The 22,773-nt window shown below is 43.0% G+C and overlaps 3 protein-coding genes across 6 annotated transcripts; 2 read left to right on the top strand and 1 right to left on the bottom strand.

Annotated features, from left to right (window-relative positions):
- The first annotated feature begins 318 nt into the window (after positions 1-318).
- On the top strand, positions 319-6,297 carry LOC110498224 (probable polypeptide N-acetylgalactosaminyltransferase 8). Of its 2 annotated transcripts, none has more exons than XM_021574863.2 (11): positions 319-590; positions 2,825-3,107; positions 3,642-3,808; positions 3,889-4,075; positions 4,260-4,457; positions 4,569-4,683; positions 4,819-5,004; positions 5,180-5,317; positions 5,453-5,545; positions 5,648-5,815; positions 5,963-6,297. In XM_021574863.2, exons 1-11 carry the CDS (start codon positions 398-400, stop codon positions 6,080-6,082), a joined length of 1,848 nt encoding a protein of 615 aa, XP_021430538.1. In that variant the 5' UTR covers positions 319-397; the 3' UTR covers positions 6,083-6,297. The 2 variants fall into 2 exon arrangements, with proteins under 2 accessions (XP_021430538.1, XP_036813529.1); XM_036957634.1 differs by having other exon boundaries at positions 321-594.
- Positions 6,298-6,566: 269 nt separating this feature from the next.
- On the top strand, positions 6,567-11,840 carry ribc2 (RIB43A domain with coiled-coils 2). Of its 3 annotated transcripts, XM_021574882.2 has the most exons (7): positions 6,567-7,004; positions 9,511-9,592; positions 9,739-10,050; positions 10,138-10,256; positions 10,451-10,678; positions 10,823-10,989; positions 11,498-11,840. In XM_021574882.2, the coding sequence occupies exons 1-7, from the start codon at positions 6,888-6,890 to the stop codon at positions 11,574-11,576; spliced, it is 1,104 nt and encodes a 367-aa protein (XP_021430557.1). In that variant the 5' UTR covers positions 6,567-6,887; the 3' UTR covers positions 11,577-11,840. The 3 variants fall into 3 exon arrangements, 2 of the variants coding, with proteins under 2 accessions (XP_021430557.1, XP_036813550.1); XM_036957655.1 differs by having other exon boundaries at positions 9,739-10,256; XR_005038578.1 differs by having other exon boundaries at positions 6,683-7,004; positions 9,739-10,256; positions 10,451-10,722.
- On the bottom strand, positions 11,693-18,454 carry LOC110498230 (adenosine deaminase 2-A). The gene is made up of 10 exons (XM_021574876.2): positions 18,284-18,454; positions 17,037-17,386; positions 16,481-16,700; positions 14,482-14,692; positions 14,166-14,293; positions 13,893-13,983; positions 13,614-13,722; positions 13,214-13,371; positions 12,654-12,856; positions 11,693-12,518 (listed from the first exon to the last, which is right to left on the bottom strand). The coding sequence occupies exons 2-10, from the start codon at positions 17,338-17,340 to the stop codon at positions 12,428-12,430; spliced, it is 1,515 nt and encodes a 504-aa protein (XP_021430551.1). The 5' UTR covers positions 17,341-17,386; positions 18,284-18,454; the 3' UTR covers positions 11,693-12,427.
- Between the last annotated feature and the right edge of the window lie 4,319 nt (positions 18,455-22,773).

Here is a 22,773-nt window from a genome sequence, read left to right as displayed (position 1 = left end):
TATATATATATATATATATATATATATATATTTATTTATTATATATAAAAACTCAGGAAATATATAATAGATTTAGGACAGACACTTAAAAACCTTGTTTCTTATGATGATTTTTTTACTGTCCTTTTGGTGTTTCTATGCGCCAAAATCAATATTTGATCTATCTATATATATATATATATATATATATATATATGTATGTATATTTATGTATATATAGCTGAAGGTGTTCCAAACGTGTCCAGTGCATCATGCCTAGCTCTGCCCACTGGGGCGTGGCTTACGGACCACTCTTTGAAATAAATGCTTGTGTTGTCTTAATAATACCAACGTCTCGAGTTATCATCACACCGGTTCTGTTGCTTTGACACTTGACTATGCCATTAAAAACGGAATCATGCAAATAATATATATGAGGTCTATGTGGGTGAAACGTCTATTAGTTTTAGGATGTATTTTATTCCTCAGCTATATATCATTGATTTTGAGGAATGAAACCGACAAAAAGACAGATGAGAGGCCTACTGAGGCCCAAACTATTGATATTGATAGAAGATTTTCTGACTTGGAAAGCAACATCAACAAAGTCTGTGAGTAAGTCAACTTTCTTGAATGTTGATTCAATTCAAGATGTGCCTTTTGAATAACGTATAAACTCAAGAAAATAATTTGGTTACACTTTATAGGGAACACATGACATGTCTTTATTTATATTCTAGAACACGGACGTATAGGTTTACACGTTTTCGGGGCTAAATTCTTTAGTTCCACATTGAGACGGGGTGGGTTTGTAAATGCATCAGTTATTCTGCGCTCTGGCACTCAGACGAGCGTGCTCTAAAATTGGAGTAGATGGCCAGAGTGAATTTACGAACGCACCCTAAATCTGTTTCTTGTGTCGCTTGCTCTTTATTAAATAATAGTTAGGAAACTCTCGTCACGAAAGCGCATTGTTTATTTGTTTCGAGCATGTGCTTCCCCAAAGGCTATAGGTAGTAAATACTTTTTACAAAATGTATATATTGCTGTTTTACAAGTATCATCATTTACTGTGCCTACGCCTAACCAAGTGTCGAAGAAATGTTTGTTTGGAAATTTCCGTAGGCTTTCTGTTCCACAAGACATGCGGTCATTTACCGTTGTCTCTACTCAAGTGACTCGTTGTTTCGGTGCACAGATTCATGGCAACATTCACGAGATGGAAGTGCTATTTATTTCGTTAAATTAATGTTTTCCTTTGTTCATATTTCCCGCGTTGTGTCATAGCTACTTGTCTGTCATTCTGGTTGTGCGTAATAGGAGTGCGCATAGAAATAAGATACGTGGCCTGCACGCCAGTCTATTTATGAATGGTGATGAAATGTAATGACTGTCTGATTAACTAGAATTTGCTAATGTAACAATGGATGTGGAAATGTACTTTTACGTCAGAGAACCAGTTTATTGGTTGTAATTGCCAATTGCGGTCCTGGGAGAGACCAAGGGGCTTATAAACTCAGCAAAAAAAGAAACATCCCTTTTTCAGCACCCTGTCTTTCAAAGATTATTCGTAAAACTCCAAATAACTAAACAGATCTTCATTGTAAAGGGTTTAAATACTGTTTCCCATGTTTGTTCAATGAACCATAAACAATTACAGAACATGCACCTGTGGAAAGGTCTTAAGAGACTAACATCTTACAGACGGTAGGCGATTAATGTCCCAGTTATGAAAACTTAGGACACTAAAGATGCCTTTCTACTGACTCTGGAAAAACACCAAAAGAAAGATGCCCAGGGTCCCTGCTCATCTGTGTGAACGTGTCTTAGGCATGCTGCAAGGAGGCATGAGGACTGCAGATGTGGCCAGGGCAATAAATTGCAATGTCCTACTGTGAGACAGGACAGACATCTGATAGTCCTCGCAGTGACCGACCACGTGTAACAACACCTGCACAGGATCGGTACATCCGAAACTCACACCTGCGGGACAGGTACAAGATGGCAACAACAACAGCCCAAGTTACATATGCACAATCCCCCCCCCCCCCCCCATCAGTGCTCAGACTGTCCGCAATAGGCTGAGAGAGGCTGGACTGAGGACTTGTAGGCCTGTTGTAAGGCAGGTCCTCACCAGACATCACCGGCAACAACGTCGCCTATGGGCACGAATATTTACAAATACCATAGGTAGGCCTATGAGGATGTCTGGTCAGAGTGCCAGTCGGAGTAGTGAAAGTCTTAAGTACGCCTTGCACAGTCTTCACATTTTTCTGCTTTAAAATTAAATCTAAAGGGATTATATTCACCCCCCCCCCCCCCCCCCCCCATAAAGATCTACACAACCTACTCTGCATTTTCAAAGTGAAAGAAAATGATAGAAAATGTTCCAAAAATATGTGTTGCTTGCGTATGTCTTTACACCCCAGAGTTAATACTTAACACTGCTGTAAACCTTTGGCGGCCATTACAGTTGTGAAACATTTTGAATAAAATTCTACTGATCGAACTCATAGGGCAAAATATACCACAATACGTTTTACATAAATAATGACATACTTATTTATTCATAGTTCAATTATTTATGAATACATATTCATGAGTTATTAAAGTGTCTGACTTTTTGTTATTAATTTACATGTCTAATTCACTTAAACGTGTGACTGCTTTTAATATGCATTGATTGGAAGACTATGCTATTATCTGTCACGCACTGGCAGATTAAATATGTGTATGTATGATGAAGATATTCTGACAACTTTTTTATTTTTCACAATTCAAATTAAGAGCTATTTCTGTCTTAAATTGGGATAAAACCACCAACACTTTATTTTATTCATCTCAGACGATTTGTTCAAAAACTTTGAACAAAAGCAGGATGCCATTCAGAAAATGCTTGTGGATGAGAGAGACCAGAAAGTTGTGGCAGCTCCGGTCAAATCTCAGAGAGGACAAGATGAACAGAAGCTCAAGCCCCAGCAATCTCCATTGTTTCAGGGCTGGGGAGAGAATCTATCGGATGAGGATCAGGAGGAGGCACAGGCTTTGTTTGAGAAATATGGCTACAATGTTTTCCTCAGCGATCGTCTGCCTCTCAACCGAGAGCTACCAGAGACACGTGAATCCAAGTAAAGTAACGATTCTCTGGCGCCGTTTTTCCCTCACCCTTTTAAGGTTTCTCTCCCTCACTCACACTATCGCTTGTCTGTTGTTACATTCCTTCTTTCATGCACATAATGATTATTCAGCTGTAAACCAGAAAGGAATAATAATGTACAGAATCTCCAATGGGAAGGCGATGTGGCTACAGTTTTGCATGTTACTGAACTTCAAGATCAAGACATCATTTGTATGAAAGGATTACTTCAGGATTTTGGCAATGAAGCCCTTTATCTACATCCCCAGAGTCGGATGAACTCATGGATACCATTTTTATGTGTCTGCATGCAGTTTGAAGGAAGTTGATAACTAGCGCTAGTTAGCGTTGTGCTGCAAATCTACCTCTTACTTCCTTCATACTGGATGCAGAAACATAAATGGTGTCCATGAGTTCATCTGACTCTGGGGAAGTAGATCAAGGGTTTCATTGCCAAAATCCTGATGTATCCCTTTTTAACATACCTATGAGAGGAGTGTAACTGATGGTTAGTTTCCTTCAACAGATGTTTGGAGAAGAAATACCCCAAGGACCTTCCTAGTATTGCTGTGGTATTGATCTACCTGGACGAGGCCCTGTCTATCATTAAACGGGCCATCCGCAGCATCATCGACCGAACCCCTGAACACCTGCTGAGAGAAATCATTCTGGTGGACGACCACAGCTCCAATGGTACGTCTCACCAAACTATACTGACAGCTTTTGTATGATAATATTAATTTACTACCCTTTTTTTTTTTTTACCCAATCAGATGATCTGAAGGGGGACCTGGATGTCTATGTCAAATCCATTGAGGCGCAGAATCCTTTGTTTCGCATGGTCAGAGTGAGACATATTGAATCACTGGGTTTAACTCAAGCTCGCATCTCTGGGTGGAGAGCTGCTACTGCGGATGTGGTTGCCATTCTAGACGCTCACATTGAGGTCCACAAGGAGTGGTAAGAGTATTTAGGAATGTACAGTGTCTCTGAAATAGCTACTGTGCCAGTAGTTTCCATATTGCACATCATGTTAAATATCTGTATAACTTGTCCCTCACCTTGTACAGTTCAGCCAAGTCTTTGAACTATAGGAACAGGGCCAGTGTGTTGTTTTCCATGACTCTGCTCTCTGTGCTTGCAGGGCGGAGCCTCTGTTGACTCGTATCAAGGCAGACCGGACAGTGGTGGTCTCCCCTGTGTTTGACAGGGTGAATTACTACGACCTGGATGTTGTCCATTACGTCCCAGCAGCCCATGCTTTTGACTGGGCTCTATGGTGTATGTATGAGTCCTTCAGGCCGGAGTGGTACCATCTCAACGACACGTCACTGCCAGGAAAGTAAGTTGACCAGGCAAATGGAATCACTCATACTGTCAAACCCACATCTTTGTGGTTGTGGTGGTGACAGCGAGTATAGTGTTTATTTTAACGCTTTGTCTCTGTCATCAGGAGTCCCTCTGTCATGGGAATCATGGTGGTGGACAGGAAATTCCTGGGTGAAATCGGTGCCCTAGATGGTGGAATGAAAGTGTATGGAGGCGAAAATGTCGAACTAGGTGTGCGGGTGAGAAGCAACAATATTATACACCATTCTTTTTTTTTTACCAGATTCTGTGAACATCTGATATTTTCGATAACATTGTTTTCTGTGGTCATTAAATGGTGTCAATGTCCTCCACAAATAATGTAAATGTTTCAGGTGTGGCTGTGTGGAGGAAGCATAGAGGTAGTGCCTTGTTCTAAGATCGCCCACATTGAGAGGAACCACAAGCCTTACGCACCTGACCTGAGCATGTCCATGAAGAGGAATGCACTGAGGGCAGCAGAGATCTGGATGGATGAGTACAAACATAATGTCAATATTGCCTGGAACATTCCAATTAAGGTATGAGCTTATGATAACATACCCATAACTTTTTTTTTTTACCCATGAATTCTACCTTCATGAGACTCATAAAACCATTGGAAGTTTTGCAAGCTTTTGATTTATTACATATGTTGATAATACAAGAGTTTTGCGGGATACAACAAATAATCCATAATCACACTCTCAACAATAGGATCATGGAATAGATATCGGTGATGTGTCAGAGAGAAAGGAGCTCAGAGAAAAGCTGAAATGTAAGCCCTTCAAGTGGTACCTGGAAAATATTTATCCTCAGTTGGACACATGGGACAATATACTGGCCTATGGAGGGGTAGGTTTTTTACAGTACTTTTGTGTGTGGTTTTAAACTAGTTTTTAAATTGAAGGTTTGAATGCCTGGCTATTTATCCACATGTTTGATAAAGTATGTCATCCCTTGCTTAATATTTGACCCTTTTACTTGTAGATGAAGAACTTGGATGCAAACATATGTATAGATCAAGGACTTTTTCCTGGTCATACACCTATAGCCTTCGACTGCTTCAACTATGGCCCACAGGTAACTCATTACAATACTGTCACCTACTGTTACAGTTAATTAACTTTGCTCTGTATTCAAGGAAAAATCTAATGTCCTATCTTTATTTGTTTGATCGTTCAGCACACATACTACCACAGTAATGGGGAGCTTTACGTTGGTGGCCTAAAGTCCCACAAGTACAATGACAACAGGTGTTTGGCTGACAGTGGAGAAGACACTTTTCCTGATCTGTACGACTGTAACGAGGCCGTGCAGAAGGGCATGGGCATTCACTGGGACTTCACGCAGGTGCATATCACAGTTGACACTGAACTCAATACACTCCTAATACGTATTTAGGCAGTTCTTTCCTATACTGTATGCACCCCTAAATTATTTCCTTTTTGCCAAAGAGGTCCACTGTTTAAAATCATTAAAATATGTATACTTTTCCAGGGCAAGGAACTTAAGAACAGACAAACAAAAAGATGCTTAGAAATACAAAACCAGAAACTTGTGGTCCAGAAATGCACTGGCCAGAAATGGGAAATCCAAAACATCATCAAGCCCTTCTAATGGACCAGCATAGAGGATTCATGTTTGCCTCTAGACTAAACCACATTTTATGTTTGCTATTCTGTTCTATGGGTCACGTTGGACTACTAACCTAAATGTGGCATATGCCTATGCATTGATATAACAGTGCTTATTTAATTTTGTTGAAAGGGAAATGTGCCTTTCTGTCCTTGATTTGGATTGCCATAAATAAAAGTAGTTGTAAAAAAAAAAATATTGTTGTAGTCAAAATGTCTGTCTGCAAGACTGATCAATCCATGCATGCTGAGACAGAAGAGGGATATATATATATATATATATATGTTCATAACCAAGAGGGAAGATGGTATTTACCATATACATTTTAGTCCCTTTAGCAGACGCTTATATCCGGAGCGACTTCCATGAGCAATTAACCTGTGAAACATCCACTTGAACGCCCCTCGAACTGGTAATTACTAGTCTATAGTCCCTGAGCTCCGACTTCGCCCACATGCTGACCTCACCACTTTAGGAAATTACCTCTAACAGCATATTCGGCAGTTTAACAAAACATTCTTAATATTATTTTGTTCACAAGCATGATGGCTGCACGTTTAGTTCGTGGTAGACCGACACAGCTTGTTGGCCATTAGCCAATCGGATTTCTTCAACGAGTTCAATGCACATGAATGCATTCAACTGGCAATTACCTCTCCCACTTGGTTGTGAACAGCAACATAGGTATCCGAATGTCGGGTAGCTTAGCAACGGATATGTTTGCAGAGTGCATTCTAGCCCTGGTCATTTGATTCTCACCACAGCGAGACTAAGGGAAGATTGGAAAATGTACAATGCTGAATTACTTTCGGACCGCATTGCTGCGGCTAGTTTGGAGAGGAGACGTAATCGAGAGATGCAACGTCAAGATAGGATTTTCAATGCTAAAGTTAGAACGATTGGGGTAAGTTTCTGTCTTCTCCAGCAATTGGCGTTTAGTTTTTGTATGGTCATATGAGGGTCGAATTTGGTCAACAAGAAATGTAATGGCTTATTTGCAGGTAGGCAAGTTGAGAACAAGTTATCATTTACAACTGCGACCTGGCCAAGATAAAGCAAAGCAGTTCGACACATAACAACACAGAGTTACACATGGAGTAAAACAAACAGTCAATAATACAGTAGAAAAATAAGTCTATATACAATGTGAGCAAATGAGGTGAGAAGGGAGGTAATAAATAGGCCATGGTGGCGAAGTAAATGCAATATAGCAATTTAAAACACTGGAATGGTAGATTTGACAGATGAGTGTGCAAAGTAGAAATACTGGGGTGCAAATCAAATCAATTTATATAGCCCTTTGTACATCAGCTGATATCTCAAAGTGCTGTACAGAAACCCAGCCTAAAACCCCAAACAGCAAGCAATGCAGGTGTAGAAGCACGGTGGCTAGGAAAAACTCCCTAGAAAGGCCAAAACCTAGGAAGAAACCTAGAGAGGAACCAGGCTATGTGGGATGGCCAGTCCTCTTCTGGCTGTGCCGGGTGGAGATTATAACAGAACATGGCCAAGATGTTCAAATGTTCATAAATGACCAGCATGGTCAAATAACAATAATCACAGGCAGAACAGTTGAAACTGGAGCAGCAGCACGGCCAGGTGGACTGGGGACAGCAAGGAGTCATCATGTCAGTTAGTCCTGAGGCATGGTCTTAGGGCTTCAGGTCCTCCGAGAGAGAGAGAAAGAAAGAAAGAGAGAATTAGAGAGGGCACACTTAAATTCACACAGGACACTGAATAGGACAGGAGAAGTTGGCACTGTGATAGACTGCATCCAATTTGTTGAGTAAGGTGTTTGAGGCTATTTTGTAAATGACATCGTCGAGGATCGATAAGATGGTCAGTTTTACGAGGGTATGTTTGGCAGCATTGGTGAAGGATGCTTTGTTGTGAAATAGGAAGCCAATTCTAGATTTAACTTTGGATTGGAGATGTTTTCTGTGAGCCTGGAAGGAGAGATTACAGTCTAATCAGACACCAAGGTATTTGTAGTTGTCCACATATTCTAATTCAGAACCGTCCAGAGTAGTGATGCTCGGCGGGCAGGTGCAGGCAGCGATTGGTTGAAGAGCATGCATTTAGTTTTACTTGTATTTAAGAGCAGTTGAAGGCCATGGAAGGAGAGTTGTAGGGCATTGAAGCTCGTCTGGAGGGTTGTTAACACAGTGTCCAAAGAAGGGCCAGAGGTATACAGAATGGTGTCGTCTGCGTAGAGGTGGATCAGAGACTCACCAGCAGCAAGAGCGACATCATTGATGTATACAGAGAAGAGAGTCGGCCCAAGAATTGAACCCTGTGGCACCCCCATAGAGACTGCCAGAGGACCGGACAACAGGCCCTCAGATTTGACACACTGAACTCTATCAGAGAAGTAGTTGGTGAACCAGGCGAGGCAATCATTTGAGAAACCAAGGCTGTTGAGTCTGCCGATGAGGATGTGGTGATTGACAGAGTCGAAAGCCTTGGCCAGGTCAATGAATATGGCTGCACAGTATTGTTTCTTATCGATGGCGCTTAAGATATCGTTTAGGACCTTGAGCGTGGCTGATGTGCACCGATGACCAGCTCTGAAACCAGATTGCATAGCGGAGAAGGTACGGTGGGATTTGAACCGCAGCTGCTTTCCAATCTTTGTCCATGTGCATGTAATTGTGATGGACTCTGTAGGAGAGAGGAATAACATTGTGGAAGAGAAAGTGAGTAAACACCTTAAATATGTTTAGAACTACAAATGAACTTCTGTCGATTCTTATTTTTTTAAATGTCACAAATCCAACCCTCTTATCTGGGCTTGGGACCGGCAAAAGTGACCCAAAAGAGACAATCAGACGGAGTTACCTAGTGTTTTTTTGTTTAGTTTTTTACATTGACATCCGCCCTGAATGTAAGCCAGGGTGGAATCAGCTAGCGGCGGCTTCATTTGCAGTCTGGATGCGGTGGGGTGAACTTCTCCTGCTCTGACTGCAGCTGGGAGGGACTGCTGCGTGAGGACTGGGCCGCCTGTGAGTGCTTTGGGACGGGGGTGGGACCCACGGCAGCACCCGCTGCTCATTGAGAACTATACGTGCTTTCACGTCAGAGTCTCAAAGTCTCCAATAACACCAGGAAAAGTCGCTAGATTTGTCACTAGTCGCTTTTTAAAAAATGTTGGAAACACTGCTCTATATTAGTTGTTCCTGTTGTTCACACACGTATCTGCCCTCTCATTGGCTAGAATGGCACCACCTGATCCTCCCGACTGCCTTCCATTTTTGAAGACTTATTTTCATTGTTACAGCGACCACTTGAGTATCTGGTCTGGTCAATATAATGGATCATCTTTATTGCAACTGTAACCGGCTGTGACATCACAACACTCACGTTAATTTAGTTGTGAAGACATGTTTGTCACACTTTTCTGTTCCTCACAGATAGATAAAGAGGCTCTTGTTTCCCAAGTGAATGAAAGAAAGAAAAAAGAACAGGCAGAGGCAGAGTCACTTAAAGCATATGGTAAGTGCAATAAAATACAGAATGGGAGTCCTGACAGCTCTATATAAGCTTCCATACATACAGTAAGCTTCAATGCAACTAAGGTTTTATTGATGTTAGCTAGCTGTAAGCTAGTGTCATATGTCTCTGGAATGCATGCTCTCTAGCTGCAGATGCAGTGCGCAACGACAAGGCCGCTTGTCTACTTGATCAACGCCAACTTAAGGATGAGCGTCTGCTGCAGGGAGCCATAGAGGACTTCCGATTGAACTTCCAGCCGCGGTGGAGTCGACGAGAGTATGACTTGAGCAACCCAGACAAAATTAGAGGTCAGGAGAAGATCCAGATGCTGCCGGGGCTGGTGGGTGAGGACCCAGACAGCCAGGGGAGGCTGAAGAAGCAGCAGGAGCAGCTCAGAGAGTGGTCCTTCCAGCAGCAGCATGAGTTGGCCACAGCGCGACACCAGCAGAGACAGGAAGGTAGGCTACAACCTGTCCTGATGCTAGACACTGATACACTCACTGCCTCCTCTCAAAATAATCTCCGCCCCTGCCTCACCCTTGCAGAGCAGCAGTATGACCAGGACAGAGTGGACCTGGACAACAAAGCTCTCCAGCTCCAAACAATTGAGGAGGAGAGGAGGAGAACCGTAGCCCTCGCTACAAAGAATTTCAATTTGACAAAGGTGAGTCATATTTTACCTGGTGCTTAACCAGGTGTGGTTGTCACACTGACAAAGGTAAGTTATTAGGATTGATAGTACTATCTGGCACTGAATCTCACCATGTGTGGTGTGATTCCTGTGATTTGTATATGGGGGAACAGAATGTAATTCTGTCAACATGTCAACTGTGTGATATTTTGTTTGTCTGTTCCCAGGCAACAGAGAATGCAGAGAAGCGGTGGAAGGAGTGGCAGCAGCAGGAGGAGGACAACAGGACAGACATCCTGAACCAGCTGCAGGGGGAGCTGCTGAGTGAGAGCCAGGAGCAGGGCATCAGTGTGCTGGGTCTGCCCCGCCTCAGTCCCAACAGCTACAAGGGTCTCGCAGACGAGCAGCTGCAGCACATCATCAACTGCCAGCAGCAACAGATAGATGAGAAGAGGGTACATCTACATTGTTTACCTTCAGCAGAGATGTTTTTATTGCAGTATGTTGCACTCTCTATCTTCTGAAAGAGGACCAAAAGCGAGAGTAGATCGCAACACCCATAAATAGTGTTAACCTTCTCTTCATGTTTGGTTGTGCAGAGAATTCAGGCGGAGCAGCAGCAGGAGGAGCTCCAGCAGGACCGGTTCCGTGTGGCCTCGGCTCGAACCGCCCTACTAATGGAGAGACAGCAGGCCCGCATCAACAAGCAGCTCCGTCGCACCCAGGATAACACCAACGCACAGCTGGCTGAGGCCCACCATGAACAGTAAGACACTTTCCATATGTTAAGGTTTAGACACTTGGACGCAGCTGTATACCTTTCACTTTGTTTGATGTTGTACTGTTGGGCTTCATTACCATACAGCATCATTGTTTGTCACTTTTTTTGAAAATATTTTCTTTAACACTTCTGTGCTCAGAAATAATTCAATTGTGCAGAAGAAACTGATCAACAAGATTAGCACACTTAATGGACACACAAATGATCAACTAGGAGCTCAATTCAATCAATTTTGCGGAAAATCCGCGTTATCGTTCGATTGAAATTTAAAGACAATGTTCCCTAGTTCAGAGACTGCATTCAGTGTTAAAATGTAAAGGTAATTTGCGATTGAGCAGACATATGCAATATTTACCGTGATATTCCGCGATACGGATTGAATCCAGCCCTAGAGCTTGTTGACCTGCCCATAGCATTGCATAGACGACATATCAAATGCCTACAGTTTTGTTCTTGATATCAGTTCTAGACCAATGCATTCTTCTCTTTTCAGGACAAAGTATTTGGAGAAGGTGTACACTAACATCCCAGATGACAGTTACTTCTCCCAGTTCAACACCAGCAGTCGATAAAGGATGACAGGGCCTTACTTACTATGCCATGCATTATTAGACTATTATGGAGAAATGTTTCTTGTATTAAAAAGTAAAAATGTAGATAAATGATTTGTAACAAAAACGAACAAATCTGATGTTTTCCTTCCCTTAATTCAAAACTATTTCACAACTAAAAAAATACAATCAAAAAAGTATTCATAGAAAAGTGTGTCTATGAATAAGGCATTGCCTACTGTTCTGCATGCATTTGTCATAACGTGTCCGTATAATTAATTAAATCTGTACAAATGCACATGTTCTCCATTAAAATCACATTACCAGCATAAAATGCTATTAAAGACTAGCTGGTCAGTTCATTCGGTGTAATATTTTTCTCACTGTGCTCTATTACCATGTAGAGTCTCCTTGAATTCACAATTACAGTGCAAATACAATTCTCTGCAACTGAAATAATAATGATCAAATGCCTTTGTGTAAAAAAAAACGCTTCCTTCATGACTCCTTGACTAGTGAACTCAACTTCTGTCAGGGGCCTCCATTTTGTAGGAGGTGACAGCAGTGTGGTCTCCTGATTGATTTCTTACAGGAGTGTTATACACACCCTATCCACGTGAGGGCGATATGAACTTGTTCTCTTTTTCCTTCTCAACCCTAATTTGCCAAACTGTCTACAGCATCATAGGCAAAGGGAAATACCAAAAATGATGTTTCAATAACACCTACATCCTTTCCCTTGTCTGAATTTTGAACAACATTTCCAAATATCATTCCCTTCCTATGGGGCACAAGTAACAGGCTCACAGACTGGGGTGATCCCACTGTCACAGTTAGCATCCGAATGACCACTCCTCTGCTCCAGCAGGACTCTATTGTGAGTTCTCTGAGACAAACTTGTCCCATTTTCTCTGCCACAAATCTAATGCTTTCTCCTTCAGCTGTGGCGACAGAGAGCTGTACCTGGAACATAAAAAAAATTGAAAGTCAGAATCCTTACCCTACCATACAATGGCATAAACGGTTGCAAGTAGCTAAGCTAGTCCAGGTTATTCCACCAATATTGTACGGTGCCTGGACCTGCTAGCTTGGCCTCACCTGATGGAGTTCATGGCCAGTTCCTTGAGAGTTCCTATGTGAGAGTTCATTCCACCTAAACCCACAAACGCCTCGTAAAAATCATGGGAGAGGCCAGAAGCTCCAAACATGGCAGGGTCGTCTGAACTGATCACCAGGGGATGGCCCTCTGACATCAGAACAGCTGCTGGGTGATTCCGCAGGTCTGAGACCAGTTTCAGTACCTGGAGAAACATTTTAAATTATTATATTTGACCTTTAACTCTGCAAGTCAGTTAAGAACAAATTATTGTTTACAATGACTGCCTACCCCGACCAAACCCTAACCAGGACGACGCTCGGCCAATTGTGCGCCGCCCTATGGGACTCCCAATCACTGCCAGTTGTGATACAGCCTGGAATCGAGCCAGGGTCTGTAGTGATGCCTCTAGCACTGAGATGCAGTGCCTTGGACCTCTGCGCCACTCGGGAGCCCCAAATGAAGAGTTTCAATGAAGATACAATCTACCTCGATCTGTGGATGGGCAGCCGTCTTAATCATTCATCAACATGTGAGTGTGGTGACAGCGATAATGCCCTACCTGGTTGGAGATGGGGCACACCTCTACAGCCACCCCTTTCCTCCTAGAGAGGGCCTTGGCCACGGGGTGGCGCAGCAGGGCAAAGCCATGGCCGATGCGAGACGTGTTGAACAGTAAAGCATCCAGTAGGTTCCCATCCACATCAGTGCCCTCTTCATCTGCAAATGACAGTCAATCAATGATGCCATCAATGTAGAGTGTAGTAAACTCTTATATGTACTGTACAAACTTAATTCTCAACAACACAAAATAGGGAGTATTGGCTATAAAGTCTCATTCCATCAAAGTTAGTGCTATCCGGGCCCCTAACCAGGGCCAGATTAGGAAATCATAGGCCCATTCCATGATCATAGACTAAATATGAACACTTCAGATAAGGTGGAAGGGTTCATGTGCTCACCAGTCTCTCCTGCGTGGAAGAAGAATGGAAGGTTGACTCCTCTCTCGCCTGGCAGAGACAAGGCCTCCTTGAAGTACCAGAGGGGTCTTCCACTATCTTCCCGACCCACCTAGTACCAGCCGAAAACATCAGACATGTCAACATCACCCTGCACAGCCTATACCTATTTTTTAATAAACCTATCTAGTAATAAATAAATCAAGTCCATAGCAACTTTAGGTAATTTCCTGAGAGAAATTCGACAGTTTTAAGGAGTCTTGTGACTAAGGATCTACCTACTAGGTCAAATCCAGCCATGATCTCTGGAAAGACTTTCTGTAGGTTCATAGCCTCCTCCACTGCCTTCCATGCCATTGACGCATTCAGCCGCCTTAGACAAACAGATTCCCAAAGTACATTCAATCTCAACATTAATATGACGTGTTTTGTTTTTCTTATTCTTCTTTATATTCTGTATCGTTTTTAAACAAACTAATCCTTGTAAAACTGTTAGAGGGCCCATGATTCTAATTCCATCTTTACACTGATCATGTGCATCTCCTGCATAGTCACCTGTGCACAGTGAAGATGACACGAGCTCCCAGGAAGTCTGGGTGCTCTGACACAAACTGCCTGGTCACGTCCTGATAGGTCTTGAGGCCCCAGGCACTGTCATGTGTGCTCCCATCCAGCTCGTATGTCTGTGTATCAGTAACAAACATGTACGAATTATACAACCTCTTATGTATAGACAATACATCCTGGTTACACCTTGAAAATGACAGGTCAACTCAAACTACTGTGTATGGAATAATCTCAACAATTTAATCACACAACTGAACTCATATCACACGGTTGGAAGAAACAAGTATCTGTATGTGTTGTTTACCTCTGGAAGCAAAGCCCTCAGCTCCAGATACATGATACTATCCATGTAGAACTGCCTCAGGCCCTCATAGTAATAGTCCTTGAATACAGGAGCGTAGGTGACTAGTCCCCAAGCCGAAGTGAACGCCTGCTCAAACCTTTTCCAAACGACATCTTGGCTGGGATAGGCAGCCTCTGGGTCCTCAGTGAAAAGTGTGAGGTTGCGGATGAGGCTGCACAGGTTGTTGGAGAGTGCATACAATTTTAAAGAGATGAGTCAAATAGAAAATCTAATTTTGTCTGTATTCCCCCAGGGAGATACTTGTGTGATGTATGACCATGACATATAAATGACATAATATATAATGAAATTTATTGACATACACGTGTCATTTGACATAGTGAATGACATACATTGCCTTCGGAAAGTATTCAGACCACTTCACTTTTTCCACATTTTGTTACTACAGCCTTATTCTACAGACTTACTCTAAAATGGACTTTTTTTAAAATAAATCCTCAGTAATCTACACACAATACCCCATCATAACCAAGTGAAAACAGATTTGTTAATTTTTTTGCACAAATTATTAAAAAAGAAAACAGAAATACCTTATTTACATAAGTATTCAGACCCTTTGCAATGAGACTCGAAATTTAACTCAGGTGCATCCTGTTTTCATTGATCATCCTTGAGATGTTTCTACAACTTGACTGGAGTCCACCTGTGGTAAATTCAATTGGTTTGACATGATTTGAAAAGGCACACAACTGTATATAAGGTCCCACAGTTGACAGTGCATGTCAGAGTGAAAACCAAGTCATGAGGTTGAAGGAATTGTCCGTAGAATGCCGAGAAGGGATTGTATCGAGGCACAGATCTGAGGAAGGGTACATTTCTGCAGCATTGAAGGCCCCAAGAAAACAGTGGCCCCCATCATTCTTAAATGGGAGAAGTTTGGAACCACCAAGACTCTTCCTAGAGCTGGCCGCCCGGCCAAACTGAGTAATCGGGGTAGAAGGGCCTTGGTCAGGGAGGTGACCAAGAACCCGATGGTCACTCTAACAGAGCTCTAGAGTTCCTCTGTGGAGATGGGAGAACCTTCCAGAAGGACAACCATCTCTGCAGCACTCCACCAATCAGGCCTTTATGCTACAGTGGCCAGATAGAGGCCACTCCTCAGTAAAAGGCACATGACAGCCCGCTTGGAGTTTGCCAAAAGGCACCTAAAGATTCTCAGACCATGAGAAACAAGATTCTCTGGTCTGATGAAACCAATATTAAACTCTTTGGCCTGAATGCAAAGTGTCACGTCTGGAGAAAATCTGGCACCTACCTACGGTGAAGCATGGTGGTGGCAGCATCATCCTGTGGGGATGTTTTTCAGCGGCAGGGACTTGGAGACTTGTCGGGATCGAGGGAAAGATGAACGGAGCAAAGTACAGAGATCCTTGAAGAAAACAGGACTTCAGACTGGGGTTCACCTTCCAACAGGACAACAACCCTAAGCACACAGCCAAGACAAAGCAGGAGTGGCTTCAGGACAAGTCTCTGAATGTCCTTGAGTGGCCAGAGCCCGGATTTGAACCTGATCTAACATCTTTGGAGACTTGAAAATAGCTGTGCAGCAACACTCCCCATCCAACCTGACAGAGCTTGAGAGGATCTGCAGAGAATAATGGGAGAAACTCCCCAAGAAAAGGTGTGCCAAGCTTGTAGCGTCATACCCAAGAAGATCCGAGGCTGTAATCGCTGCCAAAGGTGCTTTAACAAAGTACTGAGTAAAGGGTCTGAATAATTATGTACATTTAATATTTATATTATTTGTATAAATTAGCAACAACAACAAAACGTAACCTGTTTTTGCTTTGTCATTATGGGTTATTGTGTGTAGATTGTGTGTAGGGGAAAAAAAACATTTTAGAATAAGGCTGTAACCTAACAAAATGTGGAAAAAGTCAAGGGGTCTGAATACTTTCCAAATGCACTGTATATAATGACATATGTTCCTACTTCCTACCTATTGTCAAGGTCAGTGGTATTGCCTGTTTTGGCCCTCAGGGTCTCCAGCAACATCCAAGAAGAGCACTGAGGTTTTGGTTTGGGCTGACCAGAGGAGAAGAGTAATCGAACTGACTGGTCCTCTGTAATGCACATGTAGCAATGTGGCCGGTACGTCACATTCCTTACCAGCCACTCCACTCCCACCATGGAGAAGTCATGGACATGAAGTGCTGCTCCTAAAACAGATCAGAGGAGGAGATGTTCGTAACCTGTGTGACACAGGAGGTTGGTGGCACCTTTATTGGGCAGAACGGGCTTGTGGTAATGACTGAAGCGGAATCAGTGGAATGGTATCAAATACATCAAAAACATGGTTTCCAGGTGTTTGATGCCATTACATTTGCTCCGTTCCGGCCATTATTATGAATCATTATCCCCTCAGCAGCCTCCAATGCTGTGTGGCTTACAATGAAGTACATTATATATGTGCCATATTTGCTTACAAGTATCCTCTCAGTTTATCACAAATGCAAAGGGGACGGGGGTACGGGTCCATTTGGGATCCGGTGTACCTTTGGGCATCCTCTGCAGTAGGCTGTAGATGAGGCTGCGCTGGATGAGTGGCTTTGCCTTGAAGAAGTGCAAGGCAGGAGGGAAGTCCGAGCTCTTCATCTCCTGCTCCTTCAGTTTGTGCAGCAGTGCACTGAGCCGCAGCTCTGCCTCTGTCAGCAGCAGTCTGCCCCCTGTCTGCCGGGAGGCCTCCTGGTGCATCAGAGACTCTCTGAGCCTAGGGTCAGGGCTGCACCAGCACAGGGTCAACCAGCACAGTAGGACTGACACCATAGCCACCTGGTGGCTCTCTGGCCAGTGCAACATGGGGAAGGTGTGGCTAATCAATGTTGGTCAACACCGAATAGATAGGCTTGAAGGAGAAAGAAACGTGATAAGACAAACTCATCTAGTGGGAAAATAGGTTCAACAGAGCTTGGTGTTTAGTGTAAGCCTACTGCACCTGTTTACAGAACATAGGACATAAATCAATGGTCTTTCCACTTCCTCATTATTACTTTCTTATGCTTGCTTCCTCAGAAATTTAGTTTCTCTTGAAACAAACCAAAAATATCCAGTTCAGACAATACCTTAAGAGGTCTATTTCCCATAAGAGATATTTCCCATATTTTCTATGAATATGATTTAATATGTATATTTAGAGGAAAGGATCTTCAGGATGTCATACTGACAGGTTGCATTTAGATCTGAATTTGATACATAAATGCACAATTCCTTTATTTGATATAGTTTTGTCCGCAATTTCAGTATTTATCTGTAAGTAGGCTAGTTTAGTGCACCATGGTGGACGTGGACAAAGAGAGTAGCACCACCACCAGCTGTCGGTGTCAACAAACCCGCTTTGTGATTCACGGATTATGTAGTTTACTTGTTGTGAATTGGTTTGATGCCTAATAGTGGTTTTGTTAGTTTACAGTTATGATCAAGATATTTAAACGAATACAGACTTTTTTATAAACCTGACATATTTCCTGCTTCAGCCGGTCGCCTATTATGTTGTTCAGTTTAAAGGGCTACGCGAACGTTTGACGCATTGGCGATTTCAATATATCTACAATGTAACAACAATGTATCTAACAATGTAACATTTGGTAAACGTTAAAGTGGTGTGGTGTGCCTCAAGCCTGCAATTCTAAAGTGTAACAAAGTAACAGCTGCACGGTCACACTGAACGCTGGATACATTGATAATAGCATACATGTTTAGCCAGTGTTATGAACATTAATTGTTTTTAGAACGAGTATCTCACCACTGAACAAACCTGTCCGTGAAAGTGAAGTGATGAATGGGTACTCCTATACTGCTCTATACTATAACAACAACTGTTACAAAAACAACAACAAAATCCGTAGCCTGAAAGTGTAATGCCGCGTTCATGTATTAATCGGAAATAGGAAACTCGAAAATGTCCGACTGGCTAACAAAATGTACGCAGGACCAGTTAGCAAGTCTGACATTTCCGAGTACTACGTGAACGCAGCATTACTCTTACTCACTTCCTAAAACAGTGGTACACGTCATATCCCCCCAGTGGTTTACTTGGGATGGAAGAAGTGCAGGACCTGTTCTCCAAGTCGGTCCATTAGACTATGTTCACAAGTGACATTATGCTATAGAGACTTCTGATTATTCGCTGTTAACGGTTTGTATACATTTTCCATTACTTTTAACCAAATTTTCATTACTATTTTTTATTGCCTACTTGAAAGTAAGCCTTATTGACACTGGAAAGCTGCTGTGTCTGATCCCATGTAGACCTACCGCCTCCTGCCGTTGTGCCCTTGATCAAGGCATTTAGCCCCCCACATAGAACCGCACTTTTAGTCACAGGTTGTCAACCCTCCACCTGGAGACCTCCTGGGTGTGCAGGCATGGCGTTTTCAACCAAATACTTTTGTCTTTATACAATTATTCCTTCATTCAATAAATCAGAGTTCAAATGTCGCAATTGCATGGCTGCTGTTTAATAGAGGGGAATCGCATCTTTCCAACGGGTGCAGATTTATTTCGACTTTACAGTGCCGGTGGAAAGGCAACAACGAAATGAATGCTTAGTTAGCTATAGTTAACGAGCGAGCTACCTGCTACAAATTATGTTTAGAATTGGTGATGTAGTTTGTCAGTTATTATTTTATACCTGCTGCTGAAATGTCACGTTCTCTCTCCTCGGGCAACGGCCCACTCGCACTGGCGCACACACACAGCACCATAGACATGCACTGAAGGCATAGCTCCCGAGTGACGCAGCGATCTAAGGCACTGTATCTCAGTGCAAGAAGCGTCACTACAGTCCCTGGTTCGAATCCAGACTGTATCACATCCGGACGTGATTGGGAGTCCCATACACTAAAAAGGAAAGGTTCCTGGAGTATCCTTTAGGGGTTCTTCAAATTGAAACTGTGGGGGAACCCCTGTAAGTTCTTCAAAGAACCCATTTTAATGGGTCCTCGAAGAACCTTTTGAATAACCTTTCTGGGTTACATTAACTACCCCCCTCCCCTATTAATAACAATAACCCTAATATTTTAGTTCTCAGTGTTTATTATGATTTTAGTAGCAAAGCAGAATAAAATAATCAAAATATGAGGTTAACTCTGAGCAGAGCCCTAAGTCCAATGGGTATATCCTCTGTCATGTTGACATTAATGTGTTGATATTCTCCGTATCCATAGCCATAATGATTTTGCAGTGCATGGTGATCGAACAGGTTTCCTGTTATATTAATCAGAGGTGTAGGGAGGGCGAAGTCTGTGAATCCCCCAAAAATGTAATTCTACAGATGATTAACAAAATATGCACACAACAGTATTCATACCTTGGTTTTTGTGGTGAATGTAAAAAACTTTTGATAATGGTTTTCATACACATACCTTGTCCATAATGTAGAGGCTTATGGGATATTCATTGAAGAGGTAAGGGAGGAGGATGGTAAATGTGATCTGCATAACATACCAATAGCAATTGACATACAGTTGAAGTCGGAAGTTCACATACACTTAGGTTGGAGTCATTGAAACTCATTTTTCAACCACTCCACAAATTTCTTGTTAATAAACTAGTTTTGGCAAGCCGGTTAGGACATCTACTTTGTGCATGACACAAGTCATTTTTCCAACAATTGTTTACAGACAGATTATTTCACTTATAATTCACTGTATCACAATTCCAATGGGTCAGAAGTTCACATACATTAAGTTGACTGTGCCTTTAAACAGCTTGGAAAATGACAGAAAATGATGTCATGGCTTTATAAGCTTCTGTTAGGCTAGTGTAACTGGTGTAACTGTGGATGTACACTGCTCAAAAAATAAAGGAAACACTAAAATAACACATCCTAGATCTGAATGAATGAAATATTCTTATTAAATACTTTTTTCTTTACATTGTTGAATGTGCTGACAACAAAATCACACAAAAATGATCAATGGAAATCAAATTTATCAACCCATGGAGGTCTGGATTTGGAGTCACACTCAAAATTAAAGTGGAAAACCACACTACAGGCTGATCCAACTTTGATGTAATGTCCTTAAAACAAGTCAAAATGAGGCTCAGTAATGTGTGTGGCCTCCACGTGCCTGTATGACCTCCCTACAACGCCTGGGCATGCTCCTGATGAGGTGGCGGATGGTCTCCTGAGGGATCTCCTCCCAGACCTGGACTAAAGCATCCGCTAACTCCTGGACAGTCTGTGGTGCAACATCTGTTGGTGGATGGAGCGAGACATGATGTCCCAGATGTGCTCAATTGGATTCAGGCCTGGGGAACGGGCGGGCCAGTCCATAGCATCAATGCCTTCCTCTTGCAGGAACTGCTGACACACTCCAGCCACATGAGGTCTAGCATTGTCTTGCATTAGGAGGAACCCAGGAGGAACCCAGGGCCAACCGCACCAGCATATGGTCTCACAAGGGGTCTGAGGATCTCATCTCGGTACCTAATGGCAGTCAGGCTACCTCTGGCGAGCACATGGAAATGCCAGCCCACACCATGACTGACCCACCGCCAAACCGGTCATGCTGGAGGATGTTGCAGGCAGCAGAACGTTCTCCACGGCGTCTCCAGACTGTCACGTCTGTCACGTGCTCAGTGTGAACCTGCTTTCATCTGTGAAGAGCACAGGGCGCCAGTGGCGAATTTGCCAATCTTGGTGTTCTCTGGCAAATGCCAAAACGTCCTGCACAGTGTTGGGCTGTAAGCACAACCCCCACCTGTGGACGTCGGGCCCTCATACCACCCTCATGGAGTCTGTTTCTGACCGTTTGAGCAGACACATGCACATTTGTGACCTGCTGGATGTCATTTTGCAGGGCTCTGGCAGTGCTCCTCCTGCTCCTCCTTGCACAAAGGCGGAGGTAGCGGTCCTGCTGCTGGGTTGTTGCCTTCCTACGGCCTCCTCCACGTCTCCTGATGTACTGGCCTGTCTCCTGGTAGCGTCTCCATGCTCTGGACACTACGCTGACAGACACAGCAAACCTTCTTGCCACAGCTCGCATTGATGTGCCATCCTGGATTAGCTGCACTACCTGAGCCACTTGTGTGGGTTGTAGACTCCGTCTCATGCTACCACTAGAGTGAAAGCACCGCCAGCATTCAAAAGTGACCAAAACATCAGCCAGGAAGCATAGGAACTGAGAAGTGGTCTGTGGTCCCCACCTGCAGAACCACTCCTTTATTGGGGGTGTCTTGCTAATTGCCTATAATTTACACCTGTTGTCTATTCCATTTGCACAACAGCATGTGAAATTTATTGTCAATCAGTGTTGCTTCCTAAGTGGACAGTTTGATTTCACAGAAGTGTGATTGACTTGGAGTTACATTGTGTTGTTTAAGTGTTCCCTTTATTTTTTTGAGCAGTGTATTTCAAGGCCTACCTTCAAACTCAGTGCCTCTTTGCTTGACATCATGGGAATATCAAAATAAATCAGCCAAGGCCTCAGAAAAAAATTGTAGACCTCCACAAGTCTGGTTCATCCTTGGTGGCAAATTTCCAGGTACCATGTTCATCTGTACAAACAATATTATGCAAGTATAAACACCATGGGACCACGCAGCCGTCATACAGCTCAGTAAGGAGACGTGTTCTGTCTCCTAGAGAACGTACTTTGGTGCAAAAAGTGCAAATCAATCCCAGAACAACAGCAAATTACCTTGTGAAGAAGCTGGAGGAAACAGGTACAAAAGTATCTATTTCCACAGGAAAACGAGTCCTATATCGACATTACATGAAAGGCCGCTCAGCAAGGAAGAAGCCACTGCTCCAAAACCGCCATAAAAAAGCCAGACTACGGTTTGTAACTGCACATGGGGACAAAGATTGTACTTTTGGAGAAATGTCCTCTGGTCTGATGAAACAAAAATAGAACTGTTTGGCCATAATGACCATTGTTATGTTTGGAGGAAAAATGGGGAGGCTTGCAAGCCGAAGAACACCATCCCAACCGTGAAGCACGGGGATGGCAGCATCATGTTGTGGAGGTGCTTTATTGCAAGAGGGACTGGTGCACTTCACAAAATAGATGGCATCATGAGGTGGGAAAATTATGTGGATATATTGAAGCAACATCTCAAGACATCAGTCAGACCATGAAAAACAAAATGTTCTTGTCTGATGAAACCAAGATTGAACTCTTGGCCTAAAAGCCAAGCTTCACATCTGGAGGAAATCTGGCACCATCCCTACGGTGAAGCATGGTGGTGGCAGCATCATGCTGTGGGGATGTTTTCAGTGGCAGGGAC

This window comes from Oncorhynchus mykiss, chromosome 2, assembly GCF_013265735.2.
Source record: "Oncorhynchus mykiss isolate Arlee chromosome 2, USDA_OmykA_1.1, whole genome shotgun sequence".
Taxonomy (NCBI): domain Eukaryota; kingdom Metazoa; phylum Chordata; class Actinopteri; order Salmoniformes; family Salmonidae; genus Oncorhynchus; species Oncorhynchus mykiss.
Note: the sequence above shows the minus strand (reverse complement) of the source record. Positions and strands in the feature narration are given on the sequence as shown.